Source organism: Hakea prostrata, chromosome 9, assembly GCF_041222555.1.
Source record: "Hakea prostrata isolate BN-2017 chromosome 9, UWA_Hpros_2, whole genome shotgun sequence".
NCBI classification, from domain to species: Eukaryota; Viridiplantae; Streptophyta; class Magnoliopsida; order Proteales; family Proteaceae; genus Hakea; species Hakea prostrata.
In genome coordinates, this window is record NC_142608.1 from 60707603 (window position 1) to 60726572 (window position 18970).

The 18970-nt window shown below is 38.1% G+C and overlaps 2 protein-coding genes across 2 annotated transcripts in view; both read left to right on the plus strand.

Moving 5' to 3' along the window:
• The first annotated feature begins 3746 nt into the window (after nt 1-3746).
• Nucleotides 3747-8955, plus strand: LOC149005954 (elongation factor 2). The gene is made up of 4 exons (XM_089168053.1): nt 3747-3852; nt 5658-5715; nt 5804-5891; nt 6280-8955. Exons 2-4 carry the CDS (start codon nt 5713-5715, stop codon nt 8718-8720), a joined length of 2532 nt encoding a protein of 843 aa, XP_089024179.1. The 5' UTR covers nt 3747-3852; nt 5658-5712; the 3' UTR covers nt 8721-8955.
• A 2363-nt stretch (nt 8956-11318) lies between these two features.
• EMB2745 (Tetratricopeptide repeat (TPR)-like superfamily protein) overlaps nt 11319-18970 on the plus strand; it is a 39239-nt gene continuing 31587 nt past the window's right edge. Inside the window, exons 1-4 of the mRNA XM_089169505.1 lie at nt 11319-11531; nt 14109-17001; nt 17475-17644; nt 18194-18254. Coding sequence (XP_089025631.1) covers nt 14344-16632 — 2289 coding nt within the window. The 5' untranslated portion in view covers nt 11319-11531; nt 14109-14343 and the 3' untranslated portion in view covers nt 16633-17001; nt 17475-17644; nt 18194-18254. The remainder of the gene's footprint in view (nt 11532-14108; nt 17002-17474; nt 17645-18193; nt 18255-18970) is intronic.

The following is an 18970-nucleotide window of genomic DNA, read 5'->3' on the forward strand; positions in this document are numbered from 1 at the left end:
TAAAGAAGGATTTGTAACTATCCTATTGAAGGAAGAAGGGCTGTTCTATCATCCTGTCATGTAAGTTCTACCATGGTTTATCTAAGTGGTGATTCCATAAGGCTTATAAAAATTTCAGTGCATCTTTTAGAGGTTCAAAGTGGTATTTTCATGTTTTTACCTAGAAGAGAAATGTCTAGTAGTGATTCCCACATGAGATTTTATACGATAAATGATATTCAATGACATGTCTCTGGACTTATGTTTACTAGAAAAAAGGAGCTATTATATTCAGTGTGGATTAATTAATCTGATTCATAATTCTGGTTTCTGCTGCTGCAGATGAATATGAAGGTTACTGCTTTTCATCTATTATGAATTTGCAGGACAGTTTAATTGCATAAGCATGGAACCTCTGAAGTGGTTCATTCTTTTGTGTCTATGTTTTTGTCTGATTTAAAACAAGAACCACCCTACTTGATAAGTACATAAATGAGATACAAAGTTTTCCTATTGTTTCATGGTTCCTGCACCATGCATGGAGATGCTCACCATCATTGAACATCTAAAGGCTTACCTCCTCACTTTCCAATGATGTGAGACTAAAGAGTTCCACAGACGAAAATCAAATAAGGAAAAAGGAAAGAAATACTTTATATCAAAGATAACATTACATAAATAAGTTTTAAACATTTCAACAAACAATTAGATAAAAGAAAATGAAGACTTCGAGTTGTGTTGTTCTGCTTCTTTCTTGCTGATGCTTCGCAAGAAAGTAACTCAATTGTTGGCGTATTTGTCTTCTAGCAGAGAGTAACAATTACAAGAAAAACTTCATCTATCTACCATAAGAATAAGAAAAGGAAGAAAGATAGTAGTAAAATCAAAAATTATTAACTCTAAAATGTTCATAGTTGTCTTCTCAGTTGATAGAACAGGTCAGAGGCCGGAGACCGGTGGCGGCACCACAGCAGAACACCGGAACGAAGAGTCAAAGACGTCGCCAAAGGTTTCAAACCCCGAAATCAGACATAGACAACCTGAACGGTTCAGAAATCGATCGAAGATGTCACGAAATTTTCAGATTACGAGGAAATCAGTGCCTGAAATCGGTCGAAAATGTCACAAAATGTTTCAGACCTGAGAGAAGATCAGTCAGAGTGATGAAAACCCAAACAAAAAAAAATATCATTTTTTTCTTAGATTTTGTAAAAAAAAAAAAACCCTGCTTGATAGTTCTTCAATTCACTGATCCAATTCCCAAAAATAATTTCATTGTTTCCCTTAAATGTCTATACTTTCTAAACGGTATCAAGCATCTAAAATTTGCTTTTTACGAGTTTCTTATGTTTTATTGTATGTATATTGGGATAATAATAGACTTGGGTTTAGTCAAATTGTCTCGGGGCTAGGGACTAAGTCCCGCCTATATTAATGATGTAAAAGCTCTCTTAAAAATATAGTTTTACCAAAAAAAAAAACTCTCCTGAAAATGTAGTCAAAGTTGCTATGAGATGGTCCGGATGAACTTTAGATCGCCCAACAAAGAATAAACTCTAAGCTAATCCTAATCCCTAAGTCCGTGTTGTTGGTCCAAGATTTAAAGACCAAGATGTAATTTTTGCCAATCACAACCCACCCATTGCAGCCTTGGTCATTATATATGGTGGTAAAGACATCTTATGGAATTCCCATGGTTGGAGTGTCGGTTGATGCGTAAGGTACTCGTTCGAGAGATGACTAGTAATACAAGTCTTGATGTCTCTTACAATCTTCGCAGGCTGGAGATTTAAAAGATGTAGAGATAAATTTATTCTAGGATTGACATTGGTAATCTTATTTTTAAAACCTTGGTTGATATGCTTATGAACATGTAATGGGGAGGAGCAATAAAGAGTGAAGAAAACGTCAGAGTCCTTTAGAGTTCTTCCAAGAGAGGTTCTTAAGAGATAAAAATGAAAATGATTATATGGGCAATAACTTTTGTTATCTTCCTTTTGGATATGGAAGAAGAATTTGTGCAAGGATTCCCTTAGCATAAAGGGTGTGTAGCTTCTCTCTTGCATTCCTTTGCGTGGAAATTGCTAGAAAATGTAGAGCTTGATCTATTAGAAGAATTTGGACTCATGTTGAAAAAAAGAAAACCACTTCTTATCATCCCAACTCCAAGTAAGGCTGTCAATCGATACGGTTTCGGTAATTCGGTACGGTACCAACTTTGAATACCAAAAACCAGAACCTTACCGTACCAAATTTAAACGGTATGGTATGGTTTTGATATTTATAAAAACGGTTTGGTATGGTTTCGATATTAAATCAGTATGGGAAAACGGTTTAAACACGGTATCTAGTGCGGTACAATTTTTGTACGAATGAACTTATGCCATTTTTGTTATTAGTTCATTAAGATCCTAATGAAATTGTGATCAACCAATTGATATAATTTGAAATTAACATAGATAAAGCAAGTAAATCTAATTAATATAGACAAAATAAGTAAATCTAAGAAGATGAGTGAATGATGAAACGAAAAATTGAAATAGAGAATTAGGAATAGGGTAAAGGTAAAGTGTTTTAATTGTAAAATTACAATTTATATCCCTTAATTTGATACGGTTTCGATATGTACCGACGGTATGAGTACCTAAAACCGGAACCGTACCGAAGAAATTCCGTTTCGGTACGTACCGTACCGAATTTTGAATGGTATGGTATGGTGCGGTTTTAGACGGCACGGTTCAGTACGGTTAAACGGTTTCGATATGCAATTGACACCCTTAACTCCAAGATTGTCTCATGCAGAACTCTACAATTGATAAAAGAAAGATTTATAAACTATTCTATTGAAGGAAGAAGGGCTATTCTACCATTCTGCCATGTAAGTCCTACCATGATTTATCTTAATGTCCTTTGCAGTGGGGATTCCTTAGGGCTATTACAATTTCAATGCATCTTTAGGTTCAAAGTGTTTTTTTCATTTTTTTTTTCTTGGAAGAGAAGTGTCTAGTAATTACCCCTACATGTGATTTTATACACTAAATCCAATTTAATGACATGTCTCTGGGTTAATTTGTTGGCCAAATTGATATTAAATCAAGAGAAATTAGATATTATCAGGATAAATTAGAGGACAACAATCAAAAGAATATATTAATACTATTTAACACGGAAAATGAAATACACCAAAATGAAACCTAAAACGGAAGCAAAAGAATAAAGGGGAAGAATTGTTGAGGCACGTTCAAACGCTTTTCTTAAAATAAATTTGTCCCTCTGATGTGTGCTTGAGGATCTACCGGAAGCAAAAGAACAAAGGGGAAGAATTGTTGAGTCACGTTCAAACGCTTTTCTTAAAATAGATTTGTTCCTTCCGATGTGTGCTCGAGGATCTACAGGACATCTGTCTCCCAGGATACAACGAAGAACATCAGTATGCTTACTAATTTTTAACATATATGGATTCAAATTTTTTTTTTTACGTGAGTAGAGTATCCGAATTCGTCTACCCTTCATCAGTAACGACTTTTTTATTTAAGTATCAAATTATCAACCTCAGCAGCGTGCGATATGTAACAGATACTTAACATCAATGCGAGGGCACAAATGTAAATGAACTAAGATAGGCGGCAGTGTAAAAAGCTTCCGTGGGAATCAAGTATATACCATGACTTTATAAACCCTTAAATCTCTAAACATCAACGGTTAAGAAGATACTCTGTCAATCAAAATCCAATGGCTAAGATCTACCGTACTCAACCATATTAGGGTTTCTCCACTCTTACTCTGGCTTCTTATTTGATAACCTCCATATCCTTGGTCACCCGGGTTTTGTGACTGAGGTTTCTTCACCGCTCGTTCCTTCTGTTCGTTGAGGTGATCTTCAAAACCCTTGTTTTCCTCTGGCTCTTTCTTTTCTTCTTATGATTTTCCGTTCGATTCTCTTCTGCAGTTGCCAGAATTCTTTAGATCTGGTTTATTAGTTCATATGTTTGAGGTAGATTTTTTCTCTTCTGTGAATGTTTAATGCTGTTTGATCGATTGTTTTTCATGTTTTAGCTTATATATACTGATACAAGTATATAATTTTGTTTCTGATTGGAGGTATTGATACGCTAGTTGTTGATCTTGATTTGATATAATCAATCGTGCTGCAGTAGATTAGAAACCATTATGCTTGTTACTGAAACTTGCTCTGTTATCTTATTTTTCTATTACTGTTGTTGATATGTCCTTTTCGCTTGTGATTGTCAACTCTGAGATATTGTTGCTTTGTGCTTATTCTGGATGTTATCAGCTATTTGTGTTTTTAGGTTAGATCTGATCTGAGTGTCTGGTTATCAGGGGAAGTTATACTGTATTCATCTCTTTAGTTTCCCAATCTTAAGTCTCTAATCTGTTATCTTCCATGTCTTGTTTGTCGGTGTCTCTTTTTTGTACATTCGCTTTTTGGTGATATATTCATGGACTCATGCGTTATATCCTTGTATTTAATTGTCTTCGTCTTCTGATTGCTATTTCTATTTAGTTTCCCTCCTCCTATTTGTCTCTTGCTGGATTTGATAGTTAAATTCATTTCCGTCCCAAAAAAGTGTTTCGTCATCTTTCTGTTGGAAGAATTGTATAGCATTGATTTCTTTCTTCACTTCTTCGTCCTACTGACAGGTCGTTAACAACCTTCCTTTTCTATGCCATGCTGAGGCCTTTCGGTTCAGAAAAGTACACCTCCCAAATGCCTTTCTCCCTTGGCTGTGGGGAAACGAAGATCTAGTTCTCTTCTGTTACTTATTCCACCACCGCCTCCCGGAAAAATGAAAACATATTTGTAGCCTTTTTTACATTTTTATTATAAAAGATAATTGATGATAACAGTGTTCTCATGTTAGCGGACCAGCATTAGTATACATTGGGAGTCTGTTTTTGCAGCTGGTATTAAAATCAGCCTGTACAATTATGTCTAGTTAGCTATTAGGAAGAAAATAACCTTGCCTGGAGGGTTAGTTAGCCCCGCTTTTTTAATATGCATTGGACAATATTTTAGGTTCCTGTCCCTCTACACATGATGAGAACCCTTAAAAATTGGAATCATGTTAATATGTATCTATTTATCATGCTTGTTTTCATTTGTCTGTGGTATTCAAGGCCTTGTGTGTTTTGTTATTAATAATCTTATAATCCATTATCTTTTCTTTATTTATCCAAGTACTTTTGAGTAAATATTTTCTCTTAATTGTGGTAATTTAGTATTTGAACTCTAATCTGTTCTCGGTAATACTTGTTAGCTAGTGTATCATGTGTGAGCTCTTTTGAAATAGTTAGATATTTATGTTGTTGGTCAATTAGATATTTATTCTGTTGGAAGAATTTGTTGGCTTTTCGTAGTTCTTTATGTCTGCTCCATTATTCTGAATTATGAACTAATTTTTTTTGTTCCACAAAACAGTTGTGCTTTGTCATAGAATGCCTTTTTTTTTTTTTTTTTTCTGGGTTTTGTATTCATAAATTTTGATACAATGTGGTGTTCTTTTTGTTCTGGTTGGTTTACTTGTACCGTTGGTGTCCTTTGTAATGTATTAGTCTATGTTTGTGCTGGCATGTTCATGATGCATATGTTGTTGGTTGGTTAGCTTCATATTGGTTGTATTACTAATTTGTGGCTAATGATTATTGTTTTTCTACAGGAACTTTTCCTTGCAATATCATTTTTAGGGAGGTTGCTTACTAAGAACAGTCAAAATGGTAAGCTGACTTGATAATTCTCACATGCATCAGTAATTTGTTTCTGTAATTTAAGTCGCTGATTGGTATCTTAATTTGATTTGTGCAGGTGAAGTTTACGGCAGAGGAGCTTCGCAGGATTATGGATTTGAAGCACAACATCCGTAATATGTCTGTGATTGCCCATGTGGATCATGGTATGGGTTCTCTTGTTTTAACTCTTTTTTCCTTTTTGTCTCTCAAATTTCCAAATTGTTCTCATTTTTGGCAAAGCAACTCTCAGAAGCTTCTATGCAGGCTACATGTTCAGGGTTTCCAATCTCTTCTCAGTTCAAGTTCTTAAGAAATCTTAACCTCTATTACATCTTATGTAGTGATTTTCATGTTCTTCTAGTATTATTGTACAGATATTTGAATCTATCTGAAGTTCATTCTATATTCTTTCTTTTAAAAATATCCGTCAAACATATTGTTTTTATAATGTTGAATCCTGCCACTACCTTTATCTGCTGATGAACTCTTTCAGAAGTTATGTTGAGTCCTGCTGCTACTTTGTTTTCTTACCTTGTATTTTGATCTTGTCAGGGAAGTCTACTCTTACCGATTCTCTTGTGGCTGCTGCTGGAATCATTGCTCAAGAAACTGCAGGAGATGTTCGGATGACTGATACCCGTGCGGATGAGGCAGAGCGTGGTATTACTATTAAATCAACTGGTATTTCTCTCTACTATGAGATGACAGACGAGTCTCTGAAGAGCTACAAGGGAGAACGTAATGGGAATGAGTATCTGATCAATTTGATTGATTCACCTGGGCACGTTGACTTCTCATCTGAGGTCACAGCTGCTCTCCGTATCACTGATGGTGCACTTGTAGTGGTGGACTGTATTGAAGGTGTCTGTGTCCAAACCGAGACTGTTCTTCGACAGGCACTTGGTGAGAGGATTCGTCCTGTCTTGACTGTAAACAAGATGGACAGATGTTTCCTGGAGCTCCAGGTGGATGGAGAAGAGGCTTATCAGACCTTTCAGAGGGTCATTGAGAATGCTAATGTGATTATGGCCACCTATGAAGATCCACTTCTTGGGGATGTTCAGGTTTACCCAGAGAAAGGAACAGTTGCCTTTTCTGCAGGTCTGCATGGTTGGGCTTTTACTTTGACCAATTTTGCCAAAATGTATGCATCCAAATTTGGTGTAGATGAGTCAAAGATGATGGAGAGGCTCTGGGGTGAGAATTATTTTGACCCTGCTACCAAGAAATGGACCAGCAAGAACACTGGTTCACCAACCTGCAAGAGGGGGTTTGTTCAGTTCTGTTATGAACCCATCAAGCAGATCATCAAGACTTGCATGAATGATCAAAAAGACAAGCTGTGGCCTATGTTGCAGAAGCTTGGTGTGACAATGAAGTCTGATGAGAAAGATTTGGCTGGGAAGCCTTTAATGAAGCGTGTTATGCAAACATGGCTCCCTGCTAGCACTGCTCTACTTGAAATGATGATCTTTCACCTTCCATCTCCTTCCAAGGCCCAGAGGTATCGTGTTGAGAACTTGTACGAGGGTCCTATGGATGATGTCTATGCTAATGCTATTAGAAACTGTGATCCTGAAGGACCTCTTATGCTGTACGTGTCCAAGATGATTCCAGCCTCTGACAAAGGTAGGTTCTTTGCTTTTGGTCGTGTCTTTGCTGGCAAGGTCTCTACAGGTTTGAAGGTTAGAATCATGGGACCAAACTTTGTACCTGGCCAGAAGAAGGACTTGTATGTTAAGAGTGTCCAGAGGACTGTCATCTGGATGGGAAAGAAGCAGGAATCAGTTGAGGATGTTCCTTGTGGTAATACAGTTGCTCTTGTTGGTCTTGACCAGTTCATCACCAAGAATGCTACCCTGACAAATGAGAAGGAAGTTGATGCTCATCCAATTCGTGCTATGAAGTTCTCCGTCTCACCTGTTGTGCGTGTGGCTGTACAATGCAAGGTTGCTTCAGATCTTCCAAAACTTGTTGAAGGTCTTAAACGTCTGGCCAAATCAGATCCTATGGTGTTGTGTATGATAGAAGAGTCTGGGGAGCACATCATTGCTGGTGCTGGTGAACTCCACCTTGAGATCTGTTTGAAGGACTTGCAAGAAGACTTTATGGGAGGTGCCGAGATCATTCAATCTGATCCAGTTGTCTCTTTCCGTGAGACTGTCCTTGAGAAATCGTGCCGTACTGTGATGAGCAAGTCACCAAACAAGCACAACAGATTATACATGGAAGCAAGGCCCATGGAAGAAGGTCTTGCAGAGGCTATTGATGATGGTCGTATTGGTCCAAGGGATGACCCAAAGGTTCGTTCTAAAATCTTGGCTGAGGAGTTTGGGTGGGACAAGGATCTTGCCAAAAAGATCTGGTGTTTTGGACCTGAAACCACTGGGCCAAACATGGTTGTTGATATGTGTAAGGGAGTGCAGTATCTGAATGAAATCAAGGACTCTGTTGTTGCTGGTTTTCAATGGGCTTCAAAGGAAGGAGCGTTGGCAGAAGAAAACATGAGGGGTATCTGTTTTGAGGTTTGTGATGTGGTTCTGCATGCTGATGCCATTCACAGAGGTGGTGGTCAGGTTATCCCAACTGCTAGGAGGGTCATCTATGCTTCTCAGATCACTGCCAAGCCCAGGCTTCTGGAGCCAGTCTACTTGGTTGAGATCCAGGCACCAGAGCAGGCACTTGGTGGTATCTATGGTGTTCTTAACCAAAAGCGTGGCCACGTCTTTGAGGAAATGCAGAGGCCAGGTACCCCACTGTACAACATTAAGGCTTATCTCCCTGTCGTTGAGTCATTTGGATTCTCAAGTACCCTGAGGGCTGCCACCTCCGGTCAGGCATTCCCCCAGTGTGTGTTTGATCACTGGGACATGATGTCTTCTGACCCATTGGAGCCTGGAAGCCAGGCAGCAACCCTTGTTGCTGACATTAGGAAGAGGAAGGGTTTGAAGGAACAGATGACTCCCCTCTCTGAGTTCGAGGACAAGCTATAAGCTATATCAGTTTTCTGTTGACGAGGAGGTATAGACAGAGAAGAGAAAGAGCGGTGAGCATGGGCAGGAAACATTTTCCTTGGTCATTAGAAGTTCTCTCTGCGCCTCCCTCTGCCACCTTTTTTCCCCAAACTTTTTCCCCTTGTTTGAGTTTTAAGAGATTTTGTCTTGTAGTTTTTTTTTGTTGAACATGATAATTTGGCTTACATTTTCTAAACTATATATTTATCCGGTACTTCAATGTGTTAGATTATTAGATATGTTTTGCATTCGGGCAGAAATTGATTCTGAATCTGTGTCATCTTTTAAACTTTTCTGAACGGTGTCTTCATCTTGTGCTCTCTTTAATCTGCTTAGATGGTTCGTCTTATTTTGATTAGCGTAAGCTGCGTGAATTTAACTTCTCTATTTCTGCATGATCTTTACCCCCAAGTGATGAGGGGTTGGATTTTGTTACTGTGGGGTCTAGAGTGGTGAACATTTTTGTTATTTTCTGAGGCTGCTGTGGATGGTTAAGGAATGAGGGTGGCTTTCTCACTTTCTGAATTGGAATGTCTGCGTTTGATATTATATGTTCATCTAGTCACTCCAGGGAACTAGACAAATTAACTCTTGGAATTTTCAGTGAACCAGCCAAACATGAACTCTTGGAATTTTATTGGAATGGTATGGTTTCCGTTTGTTTCTATCCACTTGTTTTTTACTCCATATGTAAACGGTCGTCTCTTAGGAGCATATTTTTTCAATCTAATTGTCAACATCCTGCTAGAATTCTCTATTGAAACGCAGAGCTACTTGCAATTAGTTACTCTGTTTTGTTTGGAAGATGCGTGTGATAATTTGTTCAAACAGCGGGAAAAGATCATCCGCAGTGGTTCCTATTGAAGAATCGTACGTAATACAAGGAATCAGAAGAAAAATGAAAACACATTGAAGCCAACTAGGGAAAAGATCCATCTGGAGTGGTTCCTATTGAAGAATGGTACGTAATACAAAGAATCAGAAGAAAAATAAAAACACATTTAAGCCAACTAGAGAGGATACGAAGTATTAAACTAAATAAATGAATAATTACTTGTAAATTACCATAGTAATTTGGATTAGACTAAGGTTAACGGTGTAACCAAATAGGTTTCTTTGCTATATTTCAAATTTCAAATTTACCCAAAAAAAGAATAAAATGGTTCCTTTGCTAATATAGGATGAATTTGGATAACATTCTAGCAGTTTTTAGAGGGATTTAAAATTGGATTCAGACGGTATTTAAATAATTATTTTTAGGATACAAATTCTCTGCTAAATAGGCACGAATGCTGATCGGATCTAAAATTTGATTACCTCTTACAATTGATTGGTGAGGGTTTGGGAATGAAATTTTTGGAATTTAACGACTTTTCTTACGACTTTTCTTTCGGTTTTTGGGAGAAAAAGTAACAAATTTTCACTATTAATTTCAATAGAAAATCCGAAAAATCGCTTCTGGTTTGTTTACATATGTCTTTTAATTCGTTTTGGATTCCAAACGAATATGAACGTCGAGTCGTGGATTTTGAAGTGGTTTTTTCTGTTATTTATTTTTATTTTTTGTTATGCATTTTCAGAATTCAAATCCTCTACTTATTTGAGTAAAGAAATGTGCTCCTTTTAAATCCTTCCACGGAGTTCCACCATATGTTTCGGCGGGTGGAGGGGGTGTACCTTGGCTTAACTGCAGTCCACTTCATCCATGATTAAAGATGCCCCTCCCTGCGTGAAAGAAGGGAGAGTCCTCATGCCAATTTTTCATGCCCCTAAAATGCTGAATGCTACTACTTGAAGGTGATGGAGATGCATGATCCTCTCCACCCAACTGTCTGTCCTTCCATCTCCCCCCCACTCTTCACATTTGAGCCCATTGTGTACCACAAACAAGTCTGTGTCAGCCCTTTGTGGGGGGGGCATGGGGGGAACAATCTATGATGAAGAAGTTGAAATGACTCAAGGAGGAAGTGTTGGAAAAAAACAAGTTTTTTTTGTTAACATATTAAAGAAAATAGTTCAAATTATTTCTACAAAGCAAGTTTCAATATCAAGAATCATATTGATTTGGTGATTCTAAGAAATGTATTGTCCTATATTGAATATCTTATTATACTAGTCAATGCATTTTAGTGCAATCCAACAAATAGACTAATTGGTATGTATGGTATCAGTTGTATTAATATGAGCAAATTACATTGGCATCCTAAAATGGAGGCCTTAAAGAACTGATACTCCATTTTATGTATATAAATTACATAAACCTCAAAATTATATTTTTATTAGATATATTTGTCTAATTTATCACTGAAAACAGTTAAGTCACTACTTATTTTAAAAAAATGCCTAAAAGGTTTTCAATGACAAATTGTAGAAATATATCCAATGAAAATCCAACTTTGGAGATATACGTACTTTTTAAACCTAAAAGAGGGTATTAAAAACGAGACTTTAATGCCTCAATTTGGCCCCCAATAATAAAAAAGAAAAAATATATGGACAAGAATATGGATACTTTAAAACTTGGGGTATTTAAAAAAAAAAGAAGAGAAAAAATTGAAAAACCCCAAAATGAAAAAGGAAAAACTCATTCACGAAGGGATTGCTCCAGCGAAAGCTTCGAATCTATCTACTGCCCGTGCGACGATGATTCTTCTTCTTGATATTCCCCATCTCTGATGACTTCAGGTCGTCTTCTCCTTCTCAGTTGCAGCGGTTCATCCTCTCATCCATCTTCTCTTTCTAGGTGTCTCCTGGTGGTGGGAACATGAGAAGAAGAACAGTTAACTTCAGGTCAGTTAAATAAATCTCAGAATTGATGAAATATTTACGATTTTCGTTTTCACGGGTTGGTAGTGAAGAATGTGTGAATGTCAGGATTAAAGAATATAGTATCTTGTAGAGTTACTTTGTTCTTCTCATTTTGTTATTTCGTTTGACCCGTGATTTCTTTTCTGCCAAAGTTTTTATGTATTCTTGCTGATTGATGAATCACTTCCATTTTGTTGGGAGAGCCAATAATTCAGAGTAGCTGAAATAAAAATCCTGAGCTTTGTTTCATTTTTTAGTAGAATTAGTTGTAATACCTACTACATTTGCATTAATATGTGTTGACATCTTTTTGATATTTAGTGAATGGAGAAAAGATGAGACCTTTCTAAAAATTTTGCTGTGTCACCTGTGGGGCCGGTAGAAGACACTGAAAATGTTCCTTATTTTCAACATTTATCCTATTCATTATAGGACTGTAACTTGCACAACTGTTCTTGCGTTTCATCCTATGGGTTTGCAGCCAAATTTGATTTCCCATTAGCAGTCACTCAAATTTAGAATAATCTTTCGGTTTACTTGCCGGCTGCGAAAAGCATCTCATCATGTACCAGAATTAACATCTCATCATGCACCTGCTGCCAAAGGCATCTCATGTTAGGTTCTGAATGTCTGTTATTTCCTTGTTATTGCTGCCTATAGGAGTCGTATTAAATTTGTAGGTTTCTTTATTGTGCCAGATTTTTCTGGAAAGTATTGATGCCTTCTAACAATTTGTTTGCCGTACATATCCATTCCTGAACTCGGCCAAGCTTCTACTACTTGATTGAACAGGCAAAGTGGTAGAAGCAGGGCTTATTTCGGTGGAGAGAGGTCTCAGATATGAACATTTGTCGACCTAAGATTTCAATTTGAGAATCTCACTGCCAGCCCTCCTATTGAGCCCCTCTTGCAAGTGAGAGGGGATATTATTTTGCAACTTCACTTTATTGTTTCCCTTGCCATGTCTCCATTCACTATCTCTCCGACCACTGCACACTTTTCAGAGCGTGTCAAACTAGAACTGAGCAGAAGAATGCTTATTCAGGGGTGCCAAATAGCAATGTCACACCTTGTTCATGGAGCCAAGTTTGTAATGTTGAATTGGGTAGATGCACTGTTTTAATCCTTTTTATTCTATTTTCAGTAAGTAACATACCTTAGAACTTAGACTTCTTTATCCTCTTTTCATTTTCTGTGGTAATGCCTAAGTATTATTTTTGATATAAGGATTCATAATTAAATAGCCTTGTGGTGGTGACTTTTAAGTGGTGGCTGTGGTATCATATGTGAGGTGCACAAATCTAACAACTGATCTCAGGCTCCAAACCTAGAGAATCAAGTTTTCAGCCTTCTTTTTTTTTTTTTTTGGGGGGGGGGGGGGAGAAAACATTATCTGGTTCAGAAATTGGAAGGCAAGGCTTCATTTCTCCAGCTTCCCTTTACCTCTCCCCCTCCTGCTGCCTTGCTTGTCCACCAAATAAATAACTTCGAACAGCATTAGATGAACCACATGTACAACCCACATTGTACCAATCCCTAATTGAAGAATGAGGCTCTTTGTGAGATGGAAACTTATCACTCCACCCTCTTCAGTGAATTGGACAGCTTATGGTTAATTTCTGGAGCAATCTGGCTTGGTATCTGGGTGGCCAGTGGCTCCCTTTCTGACTCCCTCCACCTGCTTGGTTTGGTTCCTGAACAAAATGTATTTTCTCTGGTCTCCCTTGATTATTAGGGCTGCATACGTTGTTGCTGGATTTAAATCTTCACGACTGGTAATAAGAGGTAAAAGAGATAGAAGGTTGGACCACTCATTGTATAATAACATCGTTGGACCCTCCATTATAGTGCCAGTCGTTCTATGTAGGACAAACATAGTGAGGTTTTAAACAGAGGCACCCTTCCAAAATCAACATTTGTATTTGCATCAGCAATGGTAGCTTGAGCTAAGGTTACCTCTATTAGGTAACATGTGTCATCTCTTCTTTTTCCATTCTCATTTTTGGGAGAGGAGAGGGAGGAGAGAAAAAGGGGGGGGGGGGGGAGGGACAAAATTTGAAAAATCACATTGACATTGGTTGAATTATGTGAATATCCCAGTTTACTCCAATCCTAAGTGAATTGTTTTGGGTCTTTTGATGAAGTCTAATTTGACCCACGGATCAATGAAACTAAGTCATAGCTGATCCCACATTTTAAAACCTTGGGAAACAAAGGATGTGGAAGAAGAGCCCCGGGTCAGGGAAGGGGAGTTGTTAAGATAAGTCCACCCTTGATAATCATTCCACCCCAAACAAAGATCAGTAGGTATGATAAGGGCATCAGCTTTGGCAGCCAAGTCATGGGCAGGGCCTTGCTTTGCACGTATGGAATTGATATCATCCTTGCATCTATCAATGACTACAAGAGGGCACAAATGTCAGAGACTATATAGTAAAATTCTGAAGTCTTTATTGGCTGGAATTATCTGATAATGATTAGGATTATCTGTTGCATCATTTATGATCATCCAACATAAATCTTACCAAAACTTGTCTCTAATACAATTTTTCTGCACAGATTTCTATGTAATGGAGAAAAGCGATGCTCAAACAACCAGCAGTGCTGCAACAAATGGAGATAATTTTCTTGATAAGATCGTATGAGTTCAGGGAAATGCCAATACTGTGTGCTGAACTACCAATGACTGGAATCCTTTGTAAGTCTCAGTGTTTGTAGATGCCCTTTAATGGATTGGTGTTTCTCTGCTTGGCTGCAATAACCACTTCCTATAGAACTTGAGCCTACATTAGTTATGCAGATTGCTCCTCCACTAAGAAAAATGCCCATTCTGAAGCACTCGGCTGCCCAACATCACATTGTTGCTCGCCTTTTAGTGAATGCGTCATTTTCATCTCTTACTTCTCAATCTGATGCTTTGCTCTCGGACAAAGCCTTCACTCTTCTCAAGAGATACCCCAACCAGTGCGACTCATTATCTTCGCAGTTCACTCCGCAAGCAGCTTCCCTCCTTCTGCTCAAATCCCAATTCGATCAAACCCTTACCCTGAAATTCCTTAATTGGGCTCACAATCATTCCTTCTTTGACATTCAATGCAAATGCCTTACCCTTCACATCCTCACCAGATTCAAGCTCTACAAGATCGCCCAATCCATTGCTGAAGTTCTGGTTTCTGAGGAGGATGACTGCTCCTCAATTTTTGAGTGCTTGAAATCAACTTACCATCTTTGCAGCTCCAGCTCGTCTGTCTTTGATCTCTTGGTGAAGTCATATGCTCACTTGAACATGGTTAGGAAAGCTTTAATTACTGTTGGTTTAGTGAAATCTCATGGTTTTATGCCTGGCATCTTGTCATACAATTCCATCCTTGATGCGATGGTCCGGTCTGGGGATTCAGCCTTGTCAGCAGAGGAGTTTTATGGGGAGATGATCAAAAGTGGGGTATCTCCTAATGTATATACGTACAATATTCTGCTTAGAGGTTGTTGTGGAGAAGGGAAATTGAGTGAGGCTCTTGAAGTTTTAAGTGAAATGGAAAGAAAGGGTTGTGCCCCAAATGTAGTCACTTTCAACACTGTGATTGATGCATACTGCAAAGTGGGAAAAGTCAATGACTCATTAAAGTGCTTGGAATCAATGTCCTGTAGGGGTTTGCAGCCAAATTTGATTTCCTATAACTCAATTATCAATGGATTATGCCGAGAAGGTAGAATGAAAGAAACACATAATGTGCTTGAGGAAATGGGAAGGAAGGGCATCTTCCCAGATAAGATCACTTACAACACACTTGTTAATGGACACTGCATGGAGGGCAACATCCATCAGGCACTTATTTTACATGCAGAGATGATCAGGATGGGGTTGAGCCCAAATGTTGTTACCTACACAGCCTTGATAAATAGCATGTGTAAGGCTGGAAATCTAAATCGAGCTGTGGAATTTTTGGATGAGATGCGCTTGCGAGGAGTTTGTCCCAATGAAGTAACATATACAACACTGATTGATGGGCTTTCTAAGCGGGGACATTTGAATGAAGCAAGTCAAATGTTGAAGGAAATGACTGAGAATGGATTCTCACCTTCTGTTGTTACCTTTAATGCACTTATCAATGGAAGCTGTATTTTTGGAAGAATGGATGAAGCTCTGCAGGTCGTCCAAGATATGATGGCAAGGGGTTTGGCCCCAGATGTAGTAAGTTATAGCACAATCATAACTGGTTTTTGCAGAAACCGGGATTTGGATAAGGCATTTGAAATCAAGCAGGAGATGGTTGGAAAGGGCATATTACTTGATGCTGTCACTTATTCATCACTGATTCAAGGTCTCTGTGAACGGAGTAGACTTGTTGAAGCTTGCAACCTTTTCCATGAGATGTTGAGGATGGGCTTGCCTCCAGATGAATTTACTTATACAACCCTGATCAATGGTTATTGCAAGGAAGGAGATGTAAGTAAAGCTCTCATTCTGCATGACAAAATGATACAAAAGGGTTTGCTTCCTGATGTTGTCACCTACAGTGTGCTTATAAATGGGCTCCATAAACAAGCTCGGACCAGGGAAGCAAGGCAGCTGTTGTTCAGGTTGTTTTATGAGGAATCTGTTCCGAGTGATGTTGCATATGATACACTAATTGGTCATTGCAGAAATGCTGAATTTACAAGCATGATAGCGCTCATAAAGAGTTTCTGTATGAAGGGATTGATGGATGAAGCAGATCGAGTTTTTGAATCAATGACCCAGCGAAACTGGAAGCCTAATGAAGTGGCCTACAATATAATTATACATGGGCATTCTAGAAGTGGGAATGTACGGAAAGCATTGGGACTATATGAGGAAATGATAAGTTTAGGTTTCATTCCTAACACTATTAGCGTTCTTGCTCTGATAAAAGCTCTTTCTAATGAGGGAATGAACAATGAATTAAGTCAAGTCATAAATGATATCTTGAGGAGCTGTAAGCTTGCTGATGCCGAAATTTCGAAAGTACTTGTTGAGATAAACCATAAAGAAGGGAACATGGATGTTGTTTTCAATATCCTAACAGAAATGGCTAAGAATGGGCTCCTCCCTAATGGTGCATAACTACATAGGTGTGGGGGTGGATTCCTTCATTAGGTTAAGACTACAGTGTTCATTAAGAATCTTTCCCATCACCTGGGTAATGAGAAGACCACTAAGAACATCTCAAACAGTCAAACGTGAGTTCAGTTTGATAGCATATGTGTTGTGCTTCTTGAACATCAACCGAGCATGCATGTCACATACGTGAGAGTGGACATAATTGAGGAAATAGATGAAATCTGTGTTTGACTTTTGAGCAATATGTCTGCAATTCATGTGCTTCTTTGATGAAAATTGTGGATCCTTTTCCATTGTCTCCATTCTGTTGTTGCTACGGAGGTTCTTGCACAATACAGCCGGAGCATGATACCTTTTGAATGGACTGGAGAGGTTAGTGCAGTTCATATACATTGTTCAATTCTGAATTCTTTTAGGCTAAATTTCAAAAGAAGTTAGTGTATGGAAATGAATTTTCTGATTGCGAAAGAGTGCAAGCAGTGTTTGAGTGAATTAGGGCAGGTATGGCTTGCAGTTTTGGACTTTGAAGTTCAGTAGAAAAAATTCAGTTTAGGGAGGCACTATCTGAACTCAATCCCCCAAAAGGACAAACCTTGACTGTGCGCATATATTCCTCAAAAAATCAGGTGTAGCTTATCTTTTGGCAATTGAAAGGATGTCCTTGCACAAATATCTCTTGCAATGGAGTCTTGTGCTGGTTTTTTGTTATGTTTCTTAGTGGAAATTCATTGGTATCTGAGGTTTATGTTTTGGATCCGTTGTTTGTACATTGTTCTTTTGTTAAATGTCTGTTTTTCAATCAGATATTGGCATTCCCTCCTCATTAGTGCTTTGTTGTTTATCAGGTAGTTGCATTGACGGTAAAAAGAATGCTCAACAAACAAGCTCCATCGACTTTAGCTCTATTTGCAAAGCCAATCATTGTATTGTATTTCAAACTTGTTAGGTGCTTGTTCAGATTGAGTCAGCTTGCACTCAATTCTACGGTCCTAGCTTGCAAATTCAATTTGGATTGGTGAGCTACTTCATTTTCTTTTCTTATAGAAAGGCATCAAACTGTATAGTTTTCTGAATGAGAAAATTTTTGTCATAGGCCCATAGCATCTTATTGCTGCTGGATTTTTTTTTTTTGGGTGATGCAACTCATCTCAAACTTAATTATGCCTTACCCAACAAGAGTCTAGCTTCATGAATCCGTCTAGCAATTTAACTATTCTGAGTCATACTAAGGGTGATTTCTGAGGAAACCCCAACATTTGAGTTCCTGCTTAATTGTCATTACTTTGTGCCAATATCGATTTTAAGTACAGATATAGTTGGTATGTATCAATTTTTTTTGGGGGGAAAGTTGTTATGTTTCATATTGACTGGTATTTGTCATGAAGGTTATGTTCTTCCCTGGAAGTTCTCTGCTGAAAAGTATTTAGGGTTTATGCTTCTCGTATTCTTGTATCTTATTCTAGTTTTGAATGTCTTCTCTTTCAATCAGATACTGGCTTTTTCTTTCTTTCCATTAACTTTTAAAAATTCCAGCCATGACATTTACATTTTCTGTCACAACCAGGAGGAAAGCTCAACATGCAAGACCATTAGCTCGGACTTTCTATCTGCAAAGCTAATTTATAGTGATCTATCAAACTTGTCGGATGTTGTGTCTTTCCTGTCTCTGACTATATGTTAAAGGAGGAAAAAATGAAGACAGAGTAAGTCCCATTCTCTGAACTTTGGCTTACTATAGACATTTAATTTATTTTTATATGAAGAGACATGAAATTAGCTTGCCCCTAGTTCTTAAGGAGTATTATCCTTGTTCTGGTCCATACTGTCAATGTTATTTTTCTCAGGCTATATTTGGTGTCAGGAAAAGTGAAAAAGTTGACAAGAGTAAGAGGAGGGGAAGTGGTAGAAATTGACACATTTTCCATGGTGATATTGGATTGTGCTACGAAAATGGAATAAAATGTGAAACTGAAATCCACCACTGGCCATGTAATGATCACCATCTTACAGAAACCCATCATTTTGGTGAAGTTGCTCAACATACTTACATGGATTAAGAGAAATTTAGGTCGCCTGATATCCTTGACATTATTAAGAGTCTAATGGATCTACTAAATAAAATCTGTCAGTTGACTGCTTTTGAAAGCTTGATCTTAAGCTGCCGGAGAAATTGTGCTGTTTGAACTCCTCGACAAGGCTTAAAATAAGCATCTCCTTTGAACTCGAGGTCTGTGCTCCCTTTACAGAGTCCAGATCGTTTTTACCTAGCTTGTCTATCAGATCATCTTTCCAAAGTTGCATGAGGTAGTAGGATCCACATTCACAGGGTCTATAGGTGTCA

Bases quoted from the DNA above. Each gene is read 5' to 3' on its own strand.
- LOC149005954 (XM_089168053.1), top strand. The intron at 5,892-6,279 runs GTATGGGTTCTC...TGATCTTGTCAG, and splicing joins GATTGCCCATGTGGATCATG to GGAAGTCTACTCTTACCGAT.